This window comes from Pseudoliparis swirei, chromosome 23, assembly GCF_029220125.1.
Source record: "Pseudoliparis swirei isolate HS2019 ecotype Mariana Trench chromosome 23, NWPU_hadal_v1, whole genome shotgun sequence".
NCBI classification, from domain to species: domain Eukaryota; kingdom Metazoa; phylum Chordata; class Actinopteri; order Perciformes; family Liparidae; genus Pseudoliparis; species Pseudoliparis swirei.
In genome coordinates, this window is record NC_079410.1 from 15,774,926 (window position 1) to 15,792,946 (window position 18,021).

The following is an 18,021-nucleotide window of genomic DNA, read 5'->3' on the forward strand; positions in this document are numbered from 1 at the left end:
ACAGTTTGTTTTTACAGTATAATTAGAGCTTCTATGTCTTAATAAACATTTTGTTTTTTACAGTATAATTAGAGCTTCTATGTCTTAATAAATAGTTTCAGTGTGTGTGTTTTACGGAGAACGATGTGTGCAGCAAAGAAATGAATGAATAGTCACATTTCCTTACTTTCGGTTCAATTCAAAGGAGAAAGGAAATACGGTTTATTTTGATATCATATTGTTGCACACTTTAAAAACAACCACATTACATTGAGAAACAAGAGAATAGAGAAAAATGAAATAAAAATAAAGACAGACTAAGCATTAGAGTTCATACATGTCTTCCCTTGGTTGATTTCTTCTGACCCAGGTGGAAAGGGGAGGTGAACAGAGAGAAGGGAGGACGCCATCGGCTACACAGTCGCGTCCAGTCATCCCACTATTTGGGCAGGTCAGAGGTCAAAGTTTCATACCGTTTTTATATGCAAACTGCAGCCCAAATAATACAAACAACAAGGTTTATTCATCCTGTGTCACAACTGGAAACCTTCTTCTACATGAAATCCTGTATCTTTAGTTAGAAGCTGACTAAAAGCATTCATGAATTGTTGTTGACTCGAAGAAAAGAGAGAACAAGCGAGCATCTGGGACAAAAACAAAATAGGTCAGAAAGATTTTTCAGTGACCATTTTGTTCAAACGTCATTAACCGTATAGAAACATTGACAGCGCTCTGCTACCCAAACACTGGACATTAGATTAGAAAAATAGCTCTTACAACAGATCTATGTATACAATTAAAAAGATGACAATAGAAAATTGTTAACATACAAAAGGGAATGCATGAGCACGAACAAATCCGAAATAAGTCAACAATATTGGATTTTAAATCAAGTTTCTTGACTCCTAAATTCGCAAAGAATCCAGTTCAGATGTGTGACACATGGAGGCAACGATTGGGTGGTGTATTTCAAACTAATTAGAGGTAGCTTTGCCCTTTAAAGATTTATTTATAAGCATACTGTGGTATGAAATATCCTAAACACTCACTTGCTCATGGATTTAACACAATAACACACACAAAGAAAGGATTTCTTAAGTGATACTCCAAATATTTCTGCCATCTTTCTTTTTACAAGAGATTGAATTTTAGAAGATGCAACTAAACGGCAGAATAGAAGCAGATTATGATCAATAAATGGTCTGAGGAATCAATTTATACATTAATTAAAATCGATTACATCTGCAGATCTCCCTCAAGCAGTCCAGAGGTTAAAGTTATAATCCATAAGACCTCAGTGTGGTAATTTAACACACACCTCTGATACAGTGTTATGAGAGTGAAAAGTAAACAGTTAGGCTGATACCAATCAGAGATCATTTAAAAAACGGTAATAAAGAATTACACGTCACAATGTGAGTCCTTTATTTTTAGGTCATTTGAATCCCTCAGGCAGACTCCCAGTATAAACTGCTCTATAGAGAGACAATTACCCAATTAAAATACTTTAAATAAATGTTGACCATAACACACATATCACTGGATTTCACTTCATGAGAATATTAAGCACCACAATCTGCTGGATTGGTTGGAGTATCACTTTAAACTGTGATCAAACTTCTACCACGAGATGGCAGCGCTTGTACATTTAATCTCAACATTGAATATGCTGCGAATCAGAACGGAGACGTTTCTAAATAAAGCGTATAGAGTGTATCTCACTCATTTAAAGACCTTCAAGTACTTTAGAAAAGGTTGTATCCAAGAGAGTTTATACGTGTGCTAGTCAGATTATTGTGGAACTATTTTCCCTCAAGGAACATTTAGGCCTGCAGAAGAAGCGTCACGGCGGAGGGAGGACTGGCCCGACTGGTGTTCGGTCACGTTGACCTCGTTGACCCCTGTCAGTCATTAGGGCCAAAGAGCCTGTAGATCATTCCTCACCTGCTCATACACAAACTGCCTCTCTGTGCTCTCTTTCATCCCCCGGTACCTTCAACCTTTAGAGGGGAGGCAGTACAGGGATCTATGATATTTGCTCTCATGTTGGATTCCATGGAAGTATCTTCCTCTTCCTCACTCGTCTTCACACGACCACAAAGCAGCACAAACCCATCTGCTCACCTCTCTCTCCCCAGTTTACCCAACCTCTCTCTCTCCCTCTTTCATCCTCTCTCACTCTCTCTCTCTCTCTCTCTCTCAGTTACTCCCCCGACTGTTCTCCTCTGTTGTCTCTTTGATTCTGTTCCCCTCCTCTTCTTCTTCCTCCTCCTCCTCCTCCTCCTCCTCCTCCTCCTCCTTCTCCTCCTCCGGTGCTGCATGGATCTGCTTGGCCGTCTCTCTCACGTCGGAGAACTTGACTGAGCGCTCAGTGGTCGCCGTCTCTTGGTGATCTGAGGAGACGAAGAACGATGTCATAGGAAGCGGTGAAGTCCCGCCCCCATGTTTTACATTTGGTAATCAAACCGTTGATTAATATGGAGGATAGTACCGATGGAGGGTCTCTATCGAGGTAACTCTAGGGACAGAGATGACTGGAGGGCAGGAACACATGTAATTACAGTGGAGCTGGAACAATTAGTTCATTCATTGATTAGTTGCTCAACAAAAAAGATCAACTATTTATATAATAATATATAATGTATTAGTCCTTCTAGTCCTTCTTTAAAGAAAACTACACCTACATGTTGCTGCTCTTTTGGTCTTCTATGATATGAAGCAGAATATCTTTGAGTTTTGGACACTGACACTATTTTATAGAATAATGGAGAACATTATTGCCAGATAATTGGTTTTGAAAATAATTGTTAATTAGCTGAAGACCTAATCGATAGATGTTCTCTCGCTTCAGGAAGATAATATAAATGCAGGCTTATTTTGTGCTATTTAGAAAAATATAGATTGATGCTAAATCAATTTAACAAAGGGCTGTGATGTATACAAATGTAAACAAGTAACATTTCTAAGCTGCACACACCAGCTGGCTGAAACTGAGGAGGAGACTGTGCAGCTGATTCATAAAGTGTATACTTCTCATAAGATTACAATCTGACGAACAAATAAACAACGTGTTTCTTTTGTTTGTCTTCATGCGTGACGTCACACTAATTGATTACAGATGAACTGGACCCAATCAGGATCTAGACATCCTGTTTATGCACGCTGTGTTTCAGCAGGCGTATAGTGAGTCTGTCATCTGGGATGAGATGTGATACAATAGAGATTAGAAAAACAATAATAATGCTGCATAAAAAATGATAATAAAGTTGTCTATGCAAAAAAAGTTCCCTCCAACTTGAGATTTGTGTTTTATTTCTTGTGTTGATGGAGATGAAACTCCCACCGATGTTCTGTTGCAGCCTCCGAGCCACTCTCAGTCAAAAGGCTTTCCACTGTAAGCGGAGGATAACGGATGGAGAGTCGAGGCGGCCGAATACAGAACAGAAGGAGCGCGGACAGCTCGCTCTGGGGGTTTGTTAGTCCTGTCTGGCCTTTAGGCGGCTGCCCTGTGCTCTCGGACAGATTTGGGTTGTGAGACAGAGCGCTATGTGACACCGGGGACGTCGTCCAACGCACACAGCTCCGTCTGTGCTGCCGCTCAGCCCTCAGAGGATCTTACCGTTCCCTGAAAACTGCAGAAAAGTCTTTGAGAAGAGCAGAGGAATGCGTCTAGCTTCATGAAAACACTTTATGGGAACAGGGTACAAATTGAAAGAAAAAAATGTTGACTCGTCATTTACCCAAAGGGTTTTTCTCACTGAGGAAGACTATCATCAAAGGGAGAACAACAAGTCTTTACTTTACAACTAACCTGCAGCTAAAATGAGATGTGCGCATCCTGTCTTTCACAAAAAGAAATCCTGGAATCTTAAACTATGTGAAGTGTTTGCAGACACTAAACGATTAAAAATAAAGGAAGGGAAAATATATCTTTAAATACTCTAACGCTGCATGTACAACAACAGCGTGTGCAGCAGGAAGAGTATCACTTTCATATTTAGGAAACCAATTTCCCCATATCTTTTGTTTTGATTTGTGTCTGTTGTGTTAAAGTGCGACAGGGAGATTGTGTTCTTAAAAACAACAACAACAACAACAGTGTTGTCCGTGCTGCTTGTGTGGCAGCTGCAGCCAGTCGACAGAGAGCTCTCTCTCTCACCAGCAGTGTTGGTGGGAGATGTGTCCTCTCCCTCCTCTCTCTCTCTCTGCCAGTGGTCCCAATCCTCCTCCCCTTCACAAGGCTCTTCCAAAGGGGGGTAGATACCTAGGTTCTGCATTTGTGCTTCGGCCATCTTCTGCACAGCTACACACATGGTGAAAACAACACACACACACACAGGGAGACAGCCACACAAACACATGGACACAGGGATAGAGGGGTGTATTGTTTTTGTTTCACCACGCTTCCACACTGTCAGTTTTCATCCAGCCTCACGGTGGGTTTTGATTACATGCCCGGCGTGCAGGAAGCCAATTAAACACGAGCGCTGACGGACAGACAGGCCGGCCACCGCATACACGTTGTGTCCCACACTGGTTCTGTTTTCGAGCCTGCGTTGTTTTCTATCCCTCCTCTCACCTTGTTCTCCCATCTGTTTGTTTGCACCCTCGTCTTTCCTCGACTGCCCTCCTCAGCGCTCTCGCCTGGCAGTGCTGACTCACACTCTTCTCTCTCCCTTTACACTCTCCTCTCGTTTGTGATGTTACCTCAACTCGCCCTCTCACTTTCACTGGGTCACCTTGACTCCCCTCCCTCCCCCCCTCTCTCTCTCTCTCTCTCTGTCACACACACACACACATACTCACATAGCCTACACAGCACAGCTCTGAGGGAGGTCACATATTCTAGCTCACGGGAGGTTACGCAATTAGAAGTTATTCTGAGTACAGCTCTCTCTCTCTCTCTCTTTTCCTCTCTCTCTCTCTCTGCGTAGGAGATGATGAAGGACATATTTTGGATGCAGGAACAAGGCTTCCTGGCTCATTATATCATCACATACCCATACATCCCCATTAAATGAAGCTCTGCTGACAAGCACTGTAATGCAGCTGTCTGCTCCTTCAACCAGCACATGCAACAAGCAGGAAGCCACAGGCATGAAGTCACAAAAGAAAGTACATGTTTGTGTTCATGTGTGTATTTCCATCCTGCCTATACATGTGCGTTCCTGTGTGTGTGTGTGTGTGTGTGTGTGTGTCACAGCTGTATACACAACTGACTGTAATCCAGGATGATCCAGACTTTCCTCCACTCACACTCAGTGTCTCACAGCTGTCACACTCTAATCTCCCTCTTTCTACCGTTCTCTGTCAGACACAAATATACAGATCCTGTTGTAGAGTGTACAGTAAGAGCAGAAACACACGGGAACATGCCGATGCATATGACACATGCAACGGGAATACAATACAGGCTTTTAGTGCATATCAACCCATCTGTCACATGCAGTTTTTTTTCTTCTTTCAGTTCTACGCTATCATGAAGCATGGAAAGCGAGGAGGAAATTGACAAAGCACTTAAACACAAGGATGAAGCACGACACACAACCGGCACCTGTTGGAGCGAAACCGCCCGCTGTACCTTTGAGTGATGGAGGCTGATACACGTTTGGATTGACACGTTTTGGTTTCAGCACTCCGTTCTCTCCTACGACCGACTGCGAATAAAGAGAGAGCAACATGGCATGATTCATGGGTCAAAAACTCTGCACACACCTCATTCTGCTCAGGTGAAGAATCCGTGGTAACAAGTAACAATATGCACGCAGCATTTAGGGTTAGGGTCACATTCAGTATGCCTTTGTTCCAAAACTTCCCAGAAGAAATTGTAATCAATCATACAGCACATTTCATACATGGTTGCATACAAGATGATGATGCCGACATTGAGAGACATGTTCAAACCCAAAATGCAACGTTTGTCATGGCTGCACCTTTACATCATGTAAAAACCTTCTTTATTTCACTCACTCCCTTTATCTCACTCTGTTTGTCAGCCATGCGATGCAATATTAACACGATTTTGCAGAACAGCAGGCAGTACATATTGTATTTGCCAGGTTACATAATTAGATGCAGCCTCCTGAGGAATTAATATTTCATTATTTCAGCCGCATCTTGTGGTTTTCCTCAGTAGATAAGACTTGTCATGCAGCTATTTCTAAGGTGAAGAATGCACCTTCAGGCTCAGGAATTTTGAATGTTTAAAAGTTTGAAATAAGATTTCTTGGGTTTGAACATGGATGACCACACAACATGAGTTTGTGATGATTGACACATCAGAGGGTGAACAACGTTATAACATTAGAAAGTAAATTACAGATTGAGAGCTGATATAATAGAGGAACGCAGCATTCTGTTGGTAAACAATGGGATCATGAACGCTAACATGAGAGCAGGGGTCGGTTACCGTGACCGAGTGGAGGAGGACAGATGAGAATGCAGAGACACCTGGAAGAGAAAAGTGTTGTAAACTTCACCTTTACCTGATGGGTGGACTGGTCATCATCAGGAGATGATTGGTCGGCTACTCTAAACAGTGTGGCAGGCGTTGGCCTCCTGCGTCGGATCTATAAACACACACACACACACACACACACACACACACACACACACACACACAGCCGTAAATAAATAACAAATTAAACTAGACAACACTGTATTATTGACAAAGCCCGCCAGAAAGCCTGAGCAATCAAGTGGAAATCATTGACATTTCATGCTGGTGAAGTGCATGCTGGGGCCTCGCTGACTCTTCGATACTGGTCGGGTCAGAGCACACGCCTCGATCAGTCCAGCAGAGGAAGACCCATTACGTAACTTTATGAGCATGTTGTGCTGAAGCTGAATTCATGCTCGTTGATCCAGTTTCAAATGATCCAGTACATCAGGAGTGTGAAAGGTTTTGATACTGGGCTTATGTTAAGGGAATGACCTCTTCACACAACACACACATGTGTGTTTGAGTGAGCTCCATTTATCATCATATACACGCCCCTCCCCCCCCAAATACAAATTAAAACAGAGGGACCATGCATAAGTGGATTTTAGACTCAATGAGCCCCAGCAACCAGCCCGCCCCCCCAAAACCCGTTTGAGTATTAAACACTAACTCTCTGTAGACACGCTAAACTGTGTTGTGCAATGGGATTCAAGTTGTGTATTTAGCTGTATTTTGGCAGAAATTAATATGAGCATCCTAAAGGTTTTCTCACAACTGTTTTTATAATTGATCATTTTAGTCATTAGTCTTAAATGTCATTGTACATTTGAAATGCCTTTTGGTTTTGGCTCCTTAACATTTGTTTTGATTAGACTGAATTAATTTTATGATTATTTTCTAACATTTTATAGAATAAATTAACCATAATAAAATATATAGTGTACACAAAGATGATACTTGTTAGTTGCCACCCTTTACACCCTATGCAGGCTTGCAGCAGTGGTTTAAGATGTGTTGCTCTATTTATGAAGTGAAAACAGATATTGTTCACCATTAAGAAGCAAACTGAACACGCTTTACAAGCCTCCTTTCAGGCAACCGGGAAGTGACTGTTTGAGACTCAAAAAACACATCTGGGAGGGGGGGGGGGGGGCATATCACTTTCTAAAGGATGAACAGCTGTAAAAGAAATACCTCCTGAAAATAATTTAGGATAAAATGACGTGTGCTAAGAGTGAAAGCAGTGCAGCTCAGTGGACTTGGCAAGTCAGACAAGCGAAGTATTGAGAAGTGTCCTCTGTGCAGGAAGCCAACCTTGGCCATGGCACGAACCCCTGGCTGCTGTTTACGGCACAGAGTTGAGCAGCCTGGCTCTATTTTGCGTTAAACTGCTCCACGCAGAGAGACGTGTTTGTGTTCGGCTTCCCTGCGTCTTGTTAAAAGGTGTGCGTCACTGCAGCGAGGCACATGTTGCCAAAGCAGAGGCTTGCTGGGCCGCACGGTGGAAAGCTGCCGCTTTCAAACACGACAACACAGAGTAATGGAGCGTGGATTTTGTCCTTATTTATAGCACCAGACACACACTTTAATCTTGTCACGCAGCTTCCAGCTGTCCCGTCTCCCCTGGATCTCTCACACTATCTGTCTTTCTCCCATTCACCTCTCATTTCCATCTCCCTTGATCCTCTGCTTCCTCTAGCCTGTTTACTTCCATATGCATCCTTCCTTCCTCGACAGTGACATTCCTCTCCCCCTCTCCTTTCATCACCAGAATGCATCGTAACCGAAATCATGTTATTGTCCCTTTGTTTGCTGACTTGTCTGTCCTTTTCTTACCCCAATGGATCTCTGTTCTGGCAGGGAGCATCCACAGGGCTCCCCGCCTCTCCCCCTGGCAAGGTGTGGCGGCCTGGGGCTCCATGCTGCCGTGAACCCTGCTGCCTCGGCCTGCCTGACACCTACAGCCTCGCAGGGAAGCCTGAGGTGTCTCGTTCAGAGACCCACGAGAGAGAGCAGACACCAGATGTTGCCACGACAAAGCCTATGCCCAAGTCCTGTAGCATTACAGGCATTAAACTGGGAAAACCACTGGACTGGTCCTCAAAAAGTCCCCTCTCCCATGATGCAGACACCTTTCTGCAGGTGCATTCATAAAGTTACAGTGATTAAGGTAGAAGAGACATGCCAATAGATGCTTAAAGGTCTACATTCACTTGGAGACCTGTAGATCAGTCATTTTTCAGCAAAATGCCCCCCAAAATGTCAAGTTTTAGGTTCTCAATTTCAATATGTGTTGCTTTTTATTGTTTGTTTGCGAATTCAATTTCTCGTACCACAGCTTGTTCTCTCTGAAGTGAAAACTATGAACCAAAAGCAACAATTCCCATTTCTCATTCTGTCTGAAGTCCGCTTCGTGACCCCTGACAATTAAATCTAGTACGGTGTCATTGAAAGAGAATGAAATCATGGAAAGATTCAGAAAAAAACATTTTAATGCATTAATTCAAATGGAAATAAAGAAAGATTAAAATTGAAACGTGAGATAACTGGAAATTAAAATGCCGTGTGGGATAATTGAGGTCACCGAGAAGCATAATCTGTAAATCTGATGATCTACCCTAATGTGTGTGCTCACCTCCAGTGTGTGTGTGTTTGAGTGTGCGTGTGAGGATACGTCTCCCTAATGTCATCATGTAATCATCCTGGTGGTCTTGTGAAATGCCGAGTCATGGTCTCCTAAACCAGGAACAATAATTCAGTCCGCCTCCCGGGTAAGTTGTAAAACGGGTTGTAATGTCGATGAAATGACAATAAAACTCTGAAGTCAACATACATAAATACATTAGCAGCTAGTATATAGAGGAGTCTCTTTCTTTTATGCACACACACCGTGCTGGTGACAGCGATAGTGGCAGCGGCGTGCTCCTGTATGACGTTGGCAATGCCAGAAGACATGAACACGCGGAGTGACCAGTACTTTTCCAGCCTTAAAACCAAGCCCACTCCCCGAGTTACATAATATGTATGTGACTTTCTCATTTACGCCAAACCCAAAGGCAGCGTGTGAGATTACGCCCGCTATACGCATTATCTCTGACCCCCTCCCCCCCACACTTCTCTAAATCCCTTGCCCCCAATCCCCCAAACCCTCTCCTCTGCTGCCAGCCATTGTTTCTGTGGACCTAGAGGCTGCTGTCGTGGCCTTTCAGCGGCTCCACAGGTGTACGCCCGCAGGCATCGCTGGGAGGCAGCCGCCCCTCGCTAGGCATCACACAGAGAGTTGGTCTCAATACAAACATTGGCCGATGGATCAAACCATAGAACGGAAATGCATCAGTTTATCTGAAGCCGATTTCAATAACGCCAAACTCTGCATTGTGTGACAGAGAGAAACCTCTCGGTTCATCGTGTCTGGCTGGACTGACTGTGTTAACTACTTCTATATGTTGTTTTATGGAATCTCCTCTTATCAAGTTATTATCAAACAGCATGCTACTTTCATTGATGTGTTGAAGATTTCTTTAAACCTCCATAAAGCCATCAGGAGGTATGTTTTGAGACGTGCCATATTAATTCAAATCTCCTTCTCCAAGAGTTGTATTGTTAAGTGTCAATGGGCGCAAGTAGCCAAGAGGGACTCTATTACAGGCCTCCAATATGCTGTGTGAGGTAGGCTACATGGGTCATTAGTGAAGGTTGACTTTGCGCATGCGTATCTGTGCACAGGAATGTGTGTGTTAGCTCAGCACAGTCTTGCGTAGCAGCCTGGGTGCAGATCTGCTGATGTGGGTCTGCTCCTCAGAGACCGTCCTCTGAGCTGGTGCTCTCGTGGCCGGGCCTATAAAAAGCAGCAGCAGTAGGACAGAATAAACTAGATCGGAGGGGTCCCTGAGGGGGAGGCAGAACGGCTCCAAAACTCTGCCCCGCACCAGCGCTAACACTCCAGCATCTCGAAGGGAGTCAGCCGCGCAGACGGCCTCAATGCGAAGACACCACGGAGAGAAAAAGACTTCAGATCTACGTTCCCGCCAGCTGAAATCTCTCGTGTCCAACCGCACGGCATTAGATCGACCCATCCTATTGAGCAGTGTGCGCCAACTCCCGCTGATCGGAGCGGGAGCATCACTCAGATCCATTTGAAGCCCCTCCCTCACAGTTGTAACCCAGGTCCGGATGCATAGAGATGGATTTGTACAAGATTGATTTGTAGTTATGGCATCTGCCCACGCTCATGGCACTACATCACTCAGCAATAAGCACGTGTGTATGTGCATGGCATTCAGCAAGTACACCAAGAGGGACATCCTCATAAGCTTCAGACAGAAATCAAAGGGAAGGCATGTGGAATACATTTGTGCAAGGAGGTATTGTGTTGAAGTCTGTTTTTGAGTGGTGTAGCTCTGCTGTTCTCCCCAATCTTTGGTTTTGAAGCTTTTATTTATTTTGCCTTTCTTTCATTGTCGAATATAAACTCCAAGGTGCAGCACATGCGTCATTCTCCCTGACTATTTTTGTCACCGACAGTATTTCCATCTAAAACTGTCTCCTCCTGACAACCTCAGGTACGTCTCCTGGATACTAAGTTCCCTCTTTTTCCTCTTGAGATCATCTTTGTCCATCTCTGGGTGAGTGAAGCTCTGTAGCAGTTTTATTCCCCGTCTCTGCTGTCATGAACTGAAGCTGGTTTGACCTCTGAAGAGCAACTCAATTAAACACAGTCCTCCCCCCCTCCAGCCTTTTAAAATGAAGAGGCAAAACCCCATGTGGTGCACTAAGTGCAATCTCACAATGAGCTCAATAACACAATGAAGTGAAAAATGATCCCTCTCAGTATGAGCCAAGTGTATTGTTCTAACAAATACATAACAAATACAACACCAAAGGCTCGTGATCAGATATCTCATCCATGACAAACAGCTCTGGTACACACATGCAGGCTACACTCAGTTATCACCACCACAGAGTGCTGCTAGGCAGCTTCAACAAGGCTTCACGGAGTAACGCTCTTGTCGAGTTTCAAGCTGTTCCAAAGAGGGTCAAGGACGCAAAATACAAGCACAACTGCAGCTCAATGAGATCTGATATTTGTCAAATATGCACAGCGGGCTTGTTCCTATTTAAATGAACAAACAGCATCTTTGAATTCCCATGAGTCAGAGTGTCTGCTGCTGCATGTTGCTTCTCAAAATCTCCGTAACACTCGAGCGGTGACCTTTGGCCCTACCACTCTATCTGAATAACCAGATGGGCTGGAGATAGCATCTGGAGGGGCTCTCCAATGACCCTAAAATATTAAATGTAATCACGCTGCACCCACTGGCAGAATATCACACTAAGACAACTGTTTCTCTTCTTCCCCTCAGTCTCGCTGTACCCTCAGCCATTTACAAAATTAGCTGCTTTTTTTGTTCTGTTACCCCAGTGACTGTTGAAAGGAACCATCACAACACAGTGGAGATAATGTGCCAATGTCTGATGAGTGACAGGAAGCCACCTGCCAGGTCTCAGTGCACACTGGAGCAACACAGGGCGAGACGGCAACAGGGGAGATGTCAATCAACGATTTCACTGGCACAACCGCACCTCTCACTGCCTGCAAACTCTGCAGGATAATTCTGCTTTCATTGTCCATGTACTCAAGTGTAGTGTTGTTGCATTGTGCAGCGACAAAGACCCGTTTCAGGGGTCAACAGGCAGGGACAAACAAAGGACAGAGTAGCTATAGTTACTCATCTGCAGCGTCGCATTTACCCACAGGTGATAAATGAAAAAAGGATTGCTAATGGTGGTTGCTATGCAGCTCACATATCCCTGCTCGGATGCAAAAAACATGAAACTCACCTAAGTGTAAAATGTCTACATCACTAAGATTGTAATCAAGATGTGTTCGCATTAACTTATCATCTGATTGCGTGGAGTCCAAATAATAGTTTTGCGTGTTGGTACAACACAAATATGTGACCGGACTGTTGGTGCATAACATTATTTCAGCTTTAGGCCATCCCCTTAATACACGGTATGCCCCTGTGTAAGCTCATTAAGTTGCGGGGAGATAAACACACGCAAAACTGTCTCAACCTCCGTGACGAAAATCAGAGATTACAACAGGCACAGCGGCAATAACATAATGCCGTGTCTTCTCCGTGTTGATGAAGCGGTGATCGAGACCAATCCCATTTGTTTTGAGTCACGCCTCATTGCTCCCCTCGATATGCTCACATCGGTCCGATCCCCCTGTGGCTCTTTGGCGAGAGAAAGGGACTCTGGCTCCTGACATTGGAAGTCAAATCGAGAGGCAGGATGGCAGCTCAAAGGTGCAGTTCAGGGTCCAGATCCTGACGTAGTTGCAATGAACATACTGATGTCCGGCAACATTTGGTTACAAGTCAGCTCCTGATCCCGTCCAGCTCCTATTCCCCACCCCCCATGTCTCTCGCTGCTGTGCCACTGTTGCCTTTCTAATCCTCAACATAGATTTGATTGGAGCTGTTGTTGCTAAAGCCGGGGTTAAAAAAAATAGAATAGAGATGGGCCGTACGTGGATGTGCAGTTAGAGATGAATGAATGCACATTAAGGATCTGCATCTCTTCATACCGTGCAGCCAGAGTTGATTTGATTTAGGATGAACCCTGATGCGACAAGTGAGTGACTGAGTGGGATAACGACACCAACTGACAACAGACGATTTGTTGACTATAAGTTGAAAGACTAAGGGGGCCGTGTTGCAGCATTGGAGGCCTCCGTCAGGTTCTGGACAGTGCCTGTGCTCGTCTGTGGTGCAGCGGGCATTACGGTGCATTTTAAACTCACTGTGTACAGTGTCAGCAGGAGGCAAATTACTCCACCCGTGATCAATATTTATGCTTTATTAACTGTTTAGACATTACACACATGCATGCATTTAGGAGTAAACATAAGTTGATAGATTGTGGATAGATGAAGGATGTTGGGAATATAATGTAAATAATTGCATGAAATAAACAGGCCTATGTGCACATTAGCTATAACGCTAAAACGTAGTGGAAAAGGAACATGAAAGGAAACATTGTGCTAAACCGGTGTCGGCAGATACACAACATGAAAATAAGTAGAGTCATTAACTAATCAAAACCCCTGGACTGTCAAAAAAAGAGAGGAACCAACACATGCAGCCCATAAAAGACCGTCATTATGTCCAATCTGTGGTTTCAAGTGAGGCAATTCATCTTATTTTAATACTTTTTTCTTATTTGTGCCACTACAAACATCAACAAACTGCTTTGGGCATGCAATTTTGAAAGAAAATGAATCATTAAAATCCTCAATGTGACAGACCACGTCATTGGCGAACTGCGTCACACCACGACAGTGACATACATGTCCTCATATCAGGGAAAGATCACAATACCGTCTTGCCCGGTCCCGGCATGCTTAGGGCCATCCAACAAGATGTTCTACGGGGCAGTACATGTTGACAGTCCCTCGGACCGCGAATGTTTACCGACAAACACACGCTGCGACAAAGGTCGCCGTTTGATGTTTAACCCAGAGCCTGAACTGGGAGATGGGTTGGGGGTGGGGGGATAGGGGGAATGGGTGGCTAAATCATGCCCTTCATAACTTCTTTAGGTTCAATATAAATTAATGTAGAGATGTTTGCCATTGGAAGGCTTTGGACTGATGACCTTTCCTGCCCTTTGATATTCCCTTTGATATTCTTTGTTTCCTGTAAATTCAAATGATCAACATGAGTCAAGAGAGGAGGAAAATAGAGAAACGTCTGCTTGTTGAGTCTAATGGGAGGCAGATTGATGGAAATCAGGGATGCAGCAACTGCACCATGACCCTAATCCCTGTGCATGGAGGATATTACCCTACATCCCCTGAGCAAGTCACTTATCCATGTGTTTTCTACACATTGTTGCAAGCAATCACACCTTAGCAAATGGTCTCTCAAAGATTACAGGAACAAATTATTATTTTCAAATACTGTAGAATACAGGAGGATTTCAAGAAGATCATAGGACGGGAGAAAATGCAGATATAGTCAGAGATGCCAGGAACGGAGTTGTGAAACAAGGAAGGAAATCCTCTGGTCAAGGTGCTTGAGAGCTTGTTAGAAGATCTTTAATGGGGAGTGCTTTCTTATATTGTGTGTCAGTGAAGTGAGAACATTTCCATTAACATCCAAATTGTATTCAAGTGACATCCAGGTTGTCTTGGACAAAGCAGATTATCCTGAGTAACCTGAACATTGTTAATAAGGCCTACTGCAGACGCTGCAAGCAACATACGTCTCAAAACATGGCTGAATATAAGCAAGACAACCTGCATGGCCATTTAAAAAAATATATAGAATATATTCCTTCTGAGTAAACATGTGAGAATTGCTCGATAAGAATATGTTACACCTTTGAGGCATGCACAAATAGCTGCCGCTTTCTCCCACAATGTGCAATGTTTCACTGAGTGGGAGTCATGGAAGCATCTCTCACAACAAACAACCCATCGAAGAGCATTCACACACACATATGCACAAACATGTAACAGCATTGATGTAAACAACCTATCAGGCGGCCAGAGCTGTCCATTAAAGTTGACCTTTTAGATGCAAACTGAGGGGGAGCTTTGGGGCGACAGAGTCATGGAGCCTGTCTCCATAGTAACAAGGCCCGGGCGATTTAGTCCAATAGCGGTTTTAGGGGTTTGCATACCATCGTAAAGAACAGTAAGGAGTCACCGGTTCTGTAACAAGTTCGGAAGAATGGTCGCAACTCATTAGCAAAGACGGACTTGTGAGCGACAGTAATTGCTTTGGGAGGGGAAGGGATTTAAATGAGTGTCGTTACCATACTCCTGCCCACCCACGTGTCCCTGGAGACTCCCATCAGCTCCGGGTAGATGCTATCTGCTTTTAAGCACACGTAAACACGCCCTACGGTTTCCTGCAATCTCCTTGGGTTTATTTGTTGCTTTGTTTTAACAATCAGCATTCATCCACCTACCACACCTATCCACACACACTCGCATGCAAACACACTCAAAACAGAGCGTCATCAGCCATCCTGAGGTTTCATATTGTTTATACTATTGAAAGAGCTATTCTAGGTGAATAAACTAGTGTCCCAAACAGAAGTGCCAAGTTGACACACACACACACACACACACTTGAAGGTAAAGGCCAGGGCCGGCCTGCTGGAGGAGAGCCAGCCAACAAGCCTATAAATAGCAGATCCCTGTTTGACCATAAGGTGATTGAGCAATAAGTTCCTCCACAAAACAGACGGGGGTGAGATCGTTTTTTAAAATATATGAGGCCCACATATGGTACATCGATATCCTGTGGATTCTTGGAAGCGACGTTAAGAATCAGATCACGATGGCAGGGTGTGAGAGATAGAGAAAATAAGAGGGGGAGGAGGAGAGCAACTGTTTATGTGTAAATGTGAGTGGAAGTCTTGTCAAGTGTTGCAACATATTTCCATTTCAGCAAGTCGTTTAGTCTTTATTATTCAGTACTACTTGTTTTGCGACTTTCATAAAAGCTGGTGGCAAGAAAGTCACACTTGATTCAAGAAAGCATGGAAAAGGGATTTGCTTTGGAAAAGTGCAACTGCAATACTTTCTTGCAAACAACATTTGAATATATGATGATCAGCCAGGAGAACGGTGGAGGCCACTCGAGTTCATCTAAAGTCCAATGCAAGCTGTGAAACAAGGACAGTTACTCAGGGAGCCGACCCCCAACAGGTGAACAAAGAGATTAGATTGTGTGTATTTCTTATTTTTTTGAATTCATATAGTAGCTCATCTCTCTCTCTTGCTTTCCTGCCCCATCTCTCCTCAGGCTCTCAGGGGGAACGAGCCATTGGCCTCGATTTACCTCGGCACCGAGCAGCTCATACTTTGGCCCACTTTCCCCTCAGCTCTAAAATAAGAGCCACCGGCATGAGAGTCCTGTTCACAAAATGATACGGGCCATGCTGAATCAAAGCCAGATGAAAGCATTCAGTGTTATCACCAAACCTCAGATGGCAGAGGTCACTCACATGCAGAGAGAGGAACAGCAGCCAAAGACAAAAATAGAGTAATTATTAACACTAGCAGCTGCACCATCAACCAAATGTCAAGGACTTGAATGTTGTTGTTCTGCTACAAAAAAGCTTTATACGAAAGATAATGACTTTTGTGTCAATGTCACATTTTAAACAGGCCAAGATGAGGCAGCGCGAGTCTCATGAGGAAATCACGAGAGGGAAATGTCATCATCATTTCTCAAACATGTGGCAGGCAGAGCAAAGCTCTATGAGCAACTTCAGAAATACAGCGGAGCAGCAAGAAAGGTTGATGCAGAGTGGAGAGATATGGTGAGTAATGGCACAGCACTCCATAGAGATGCCACCCATCCCTTTGAATGGCAACGGGTGGAAGGCAGAGGGGACATTAGACAAGGAGACATTCAGCTGTTGAACCCTTTAAACTAAAAACAAACATAAAAACAAGTCAGAGCTAATGCTAAAAGACAATGCTCAGAAACATCAAATGACTTTTTTCAAACCCCAATCTGTACCCCGCCTACTCACCATCTCCACTTGCCGAGGGTCCAGATTGGTGGGCACAGAGGTCGGCATAGCAAAATGGATCTTCTTCCTATCCTTGGCCTCCCCTTCGACCTCGGTCAAATCAGAGGGCTCCATGGTTCTGTATCCCGGGCGTCTGACTCCCAGTGGAGGAGAGGAAGGGGTCGTGCTGAGGATGACTATAACCTCCCTGGAGAAACCTCCCACTGCTGGGTAACCCCACTCCTGAAGACCTCTCTCCTGCCTCACTCCTGCCTCACTGCTTCACTTCCTGACGTCCTTCTCTTAAAAAAAAGCACTAAACTGAACACAATCTCTCTTTTTTCACCTCCTGTCGTCGTTCCCTCTCCAGCATGTGCCAGTGTTATCCTTTACCTCTCCCTCTTGCTCCCCTTCTTTACGACCTGTGAAGCTGAAGTGAATGAAGCACGTCCTCAAATGGAGCTTTGGGGGAGAAAGGTGGGTGGGGAGGGGGTGGAGGGGAGGTGCCAAGCTCCAAAGAAGGAGGTGATATCACGAGAGAGGGGATGGGCCAGAGCAAATAGGGGAGGAGAGCAAAGAGGATCTGACAGGAGGGTGGAGGGGAAGCGGCTGTATTTTGTTTCCAACTATCTAAGCTGAGGTTGATTTGTAACCAGAAAAAAACTAATCTCATCACATCAGCTGAGCCTCTTTTGGCCTCTATTTGTGAATGACAGATTTATGCTGAGCTATAGGGGGGGGGGGGGGGGGCAGGGAGTGCAAGGAGGGATAATCAAGAGGAGAGATGTGTGGAGTGCAGGGGGGGGGGGGGTGTACGAGGGGACCCAACAGCTACGAGCACAACCCTTATTAGACTGGGTGCTGTTATAAATGATGTTATTACAGGTGATTTTCAATGTAACAGTGAAATGATCTGGCTGTCGACTTGTCTTCCATCCTGTAAACAATAACTGAGACAACCCCGATGAAATATATATTTCTTCTTTCTTCTTTCTTTTTAACTGATAACAGCTGTTTTGATCTAATGAGAGATTTAATCATAAATAAAACAACCGAGG

At 44.3% G+C, this 18,021-nt stretch overlaps 1 protein-coding gene across 1 annotated transcript; it reads right to left on the bottom strand.

Annotated features, from left to right (window-relative positions):
* Positions 1 to 157: 157 nt before the first annotated feature.
* Positions 158 to 17,399, bottom strand: ppp1r1b (protein phosphatase 1, regulatory (inhibitor) subunit 1B). Its single transcript, XM_056407495.1, has 5 exons — positions 16,985 to 17,399; positions 6,465 to 6,548; positions 5,561 to 5,636; positions 4,139 to 4,282; positions 158 to 2,372 (listed from the first exon to the last, which is right to left on the bottom strand). Exons 1-5 carry the CDS (start codon positions 17,096 to 17,098, stop codon positions 2,179 to 2,181), a joined length of 612 nt encoding a protein of 203 aa, XP_056263470.1. The 5' UTR covers positions 17,099 to 17,399; the 3' UTR covers positions 158 to 2,178.
* Positions 17,400 to 18,021: the final 622 nt, after the last annotated feature.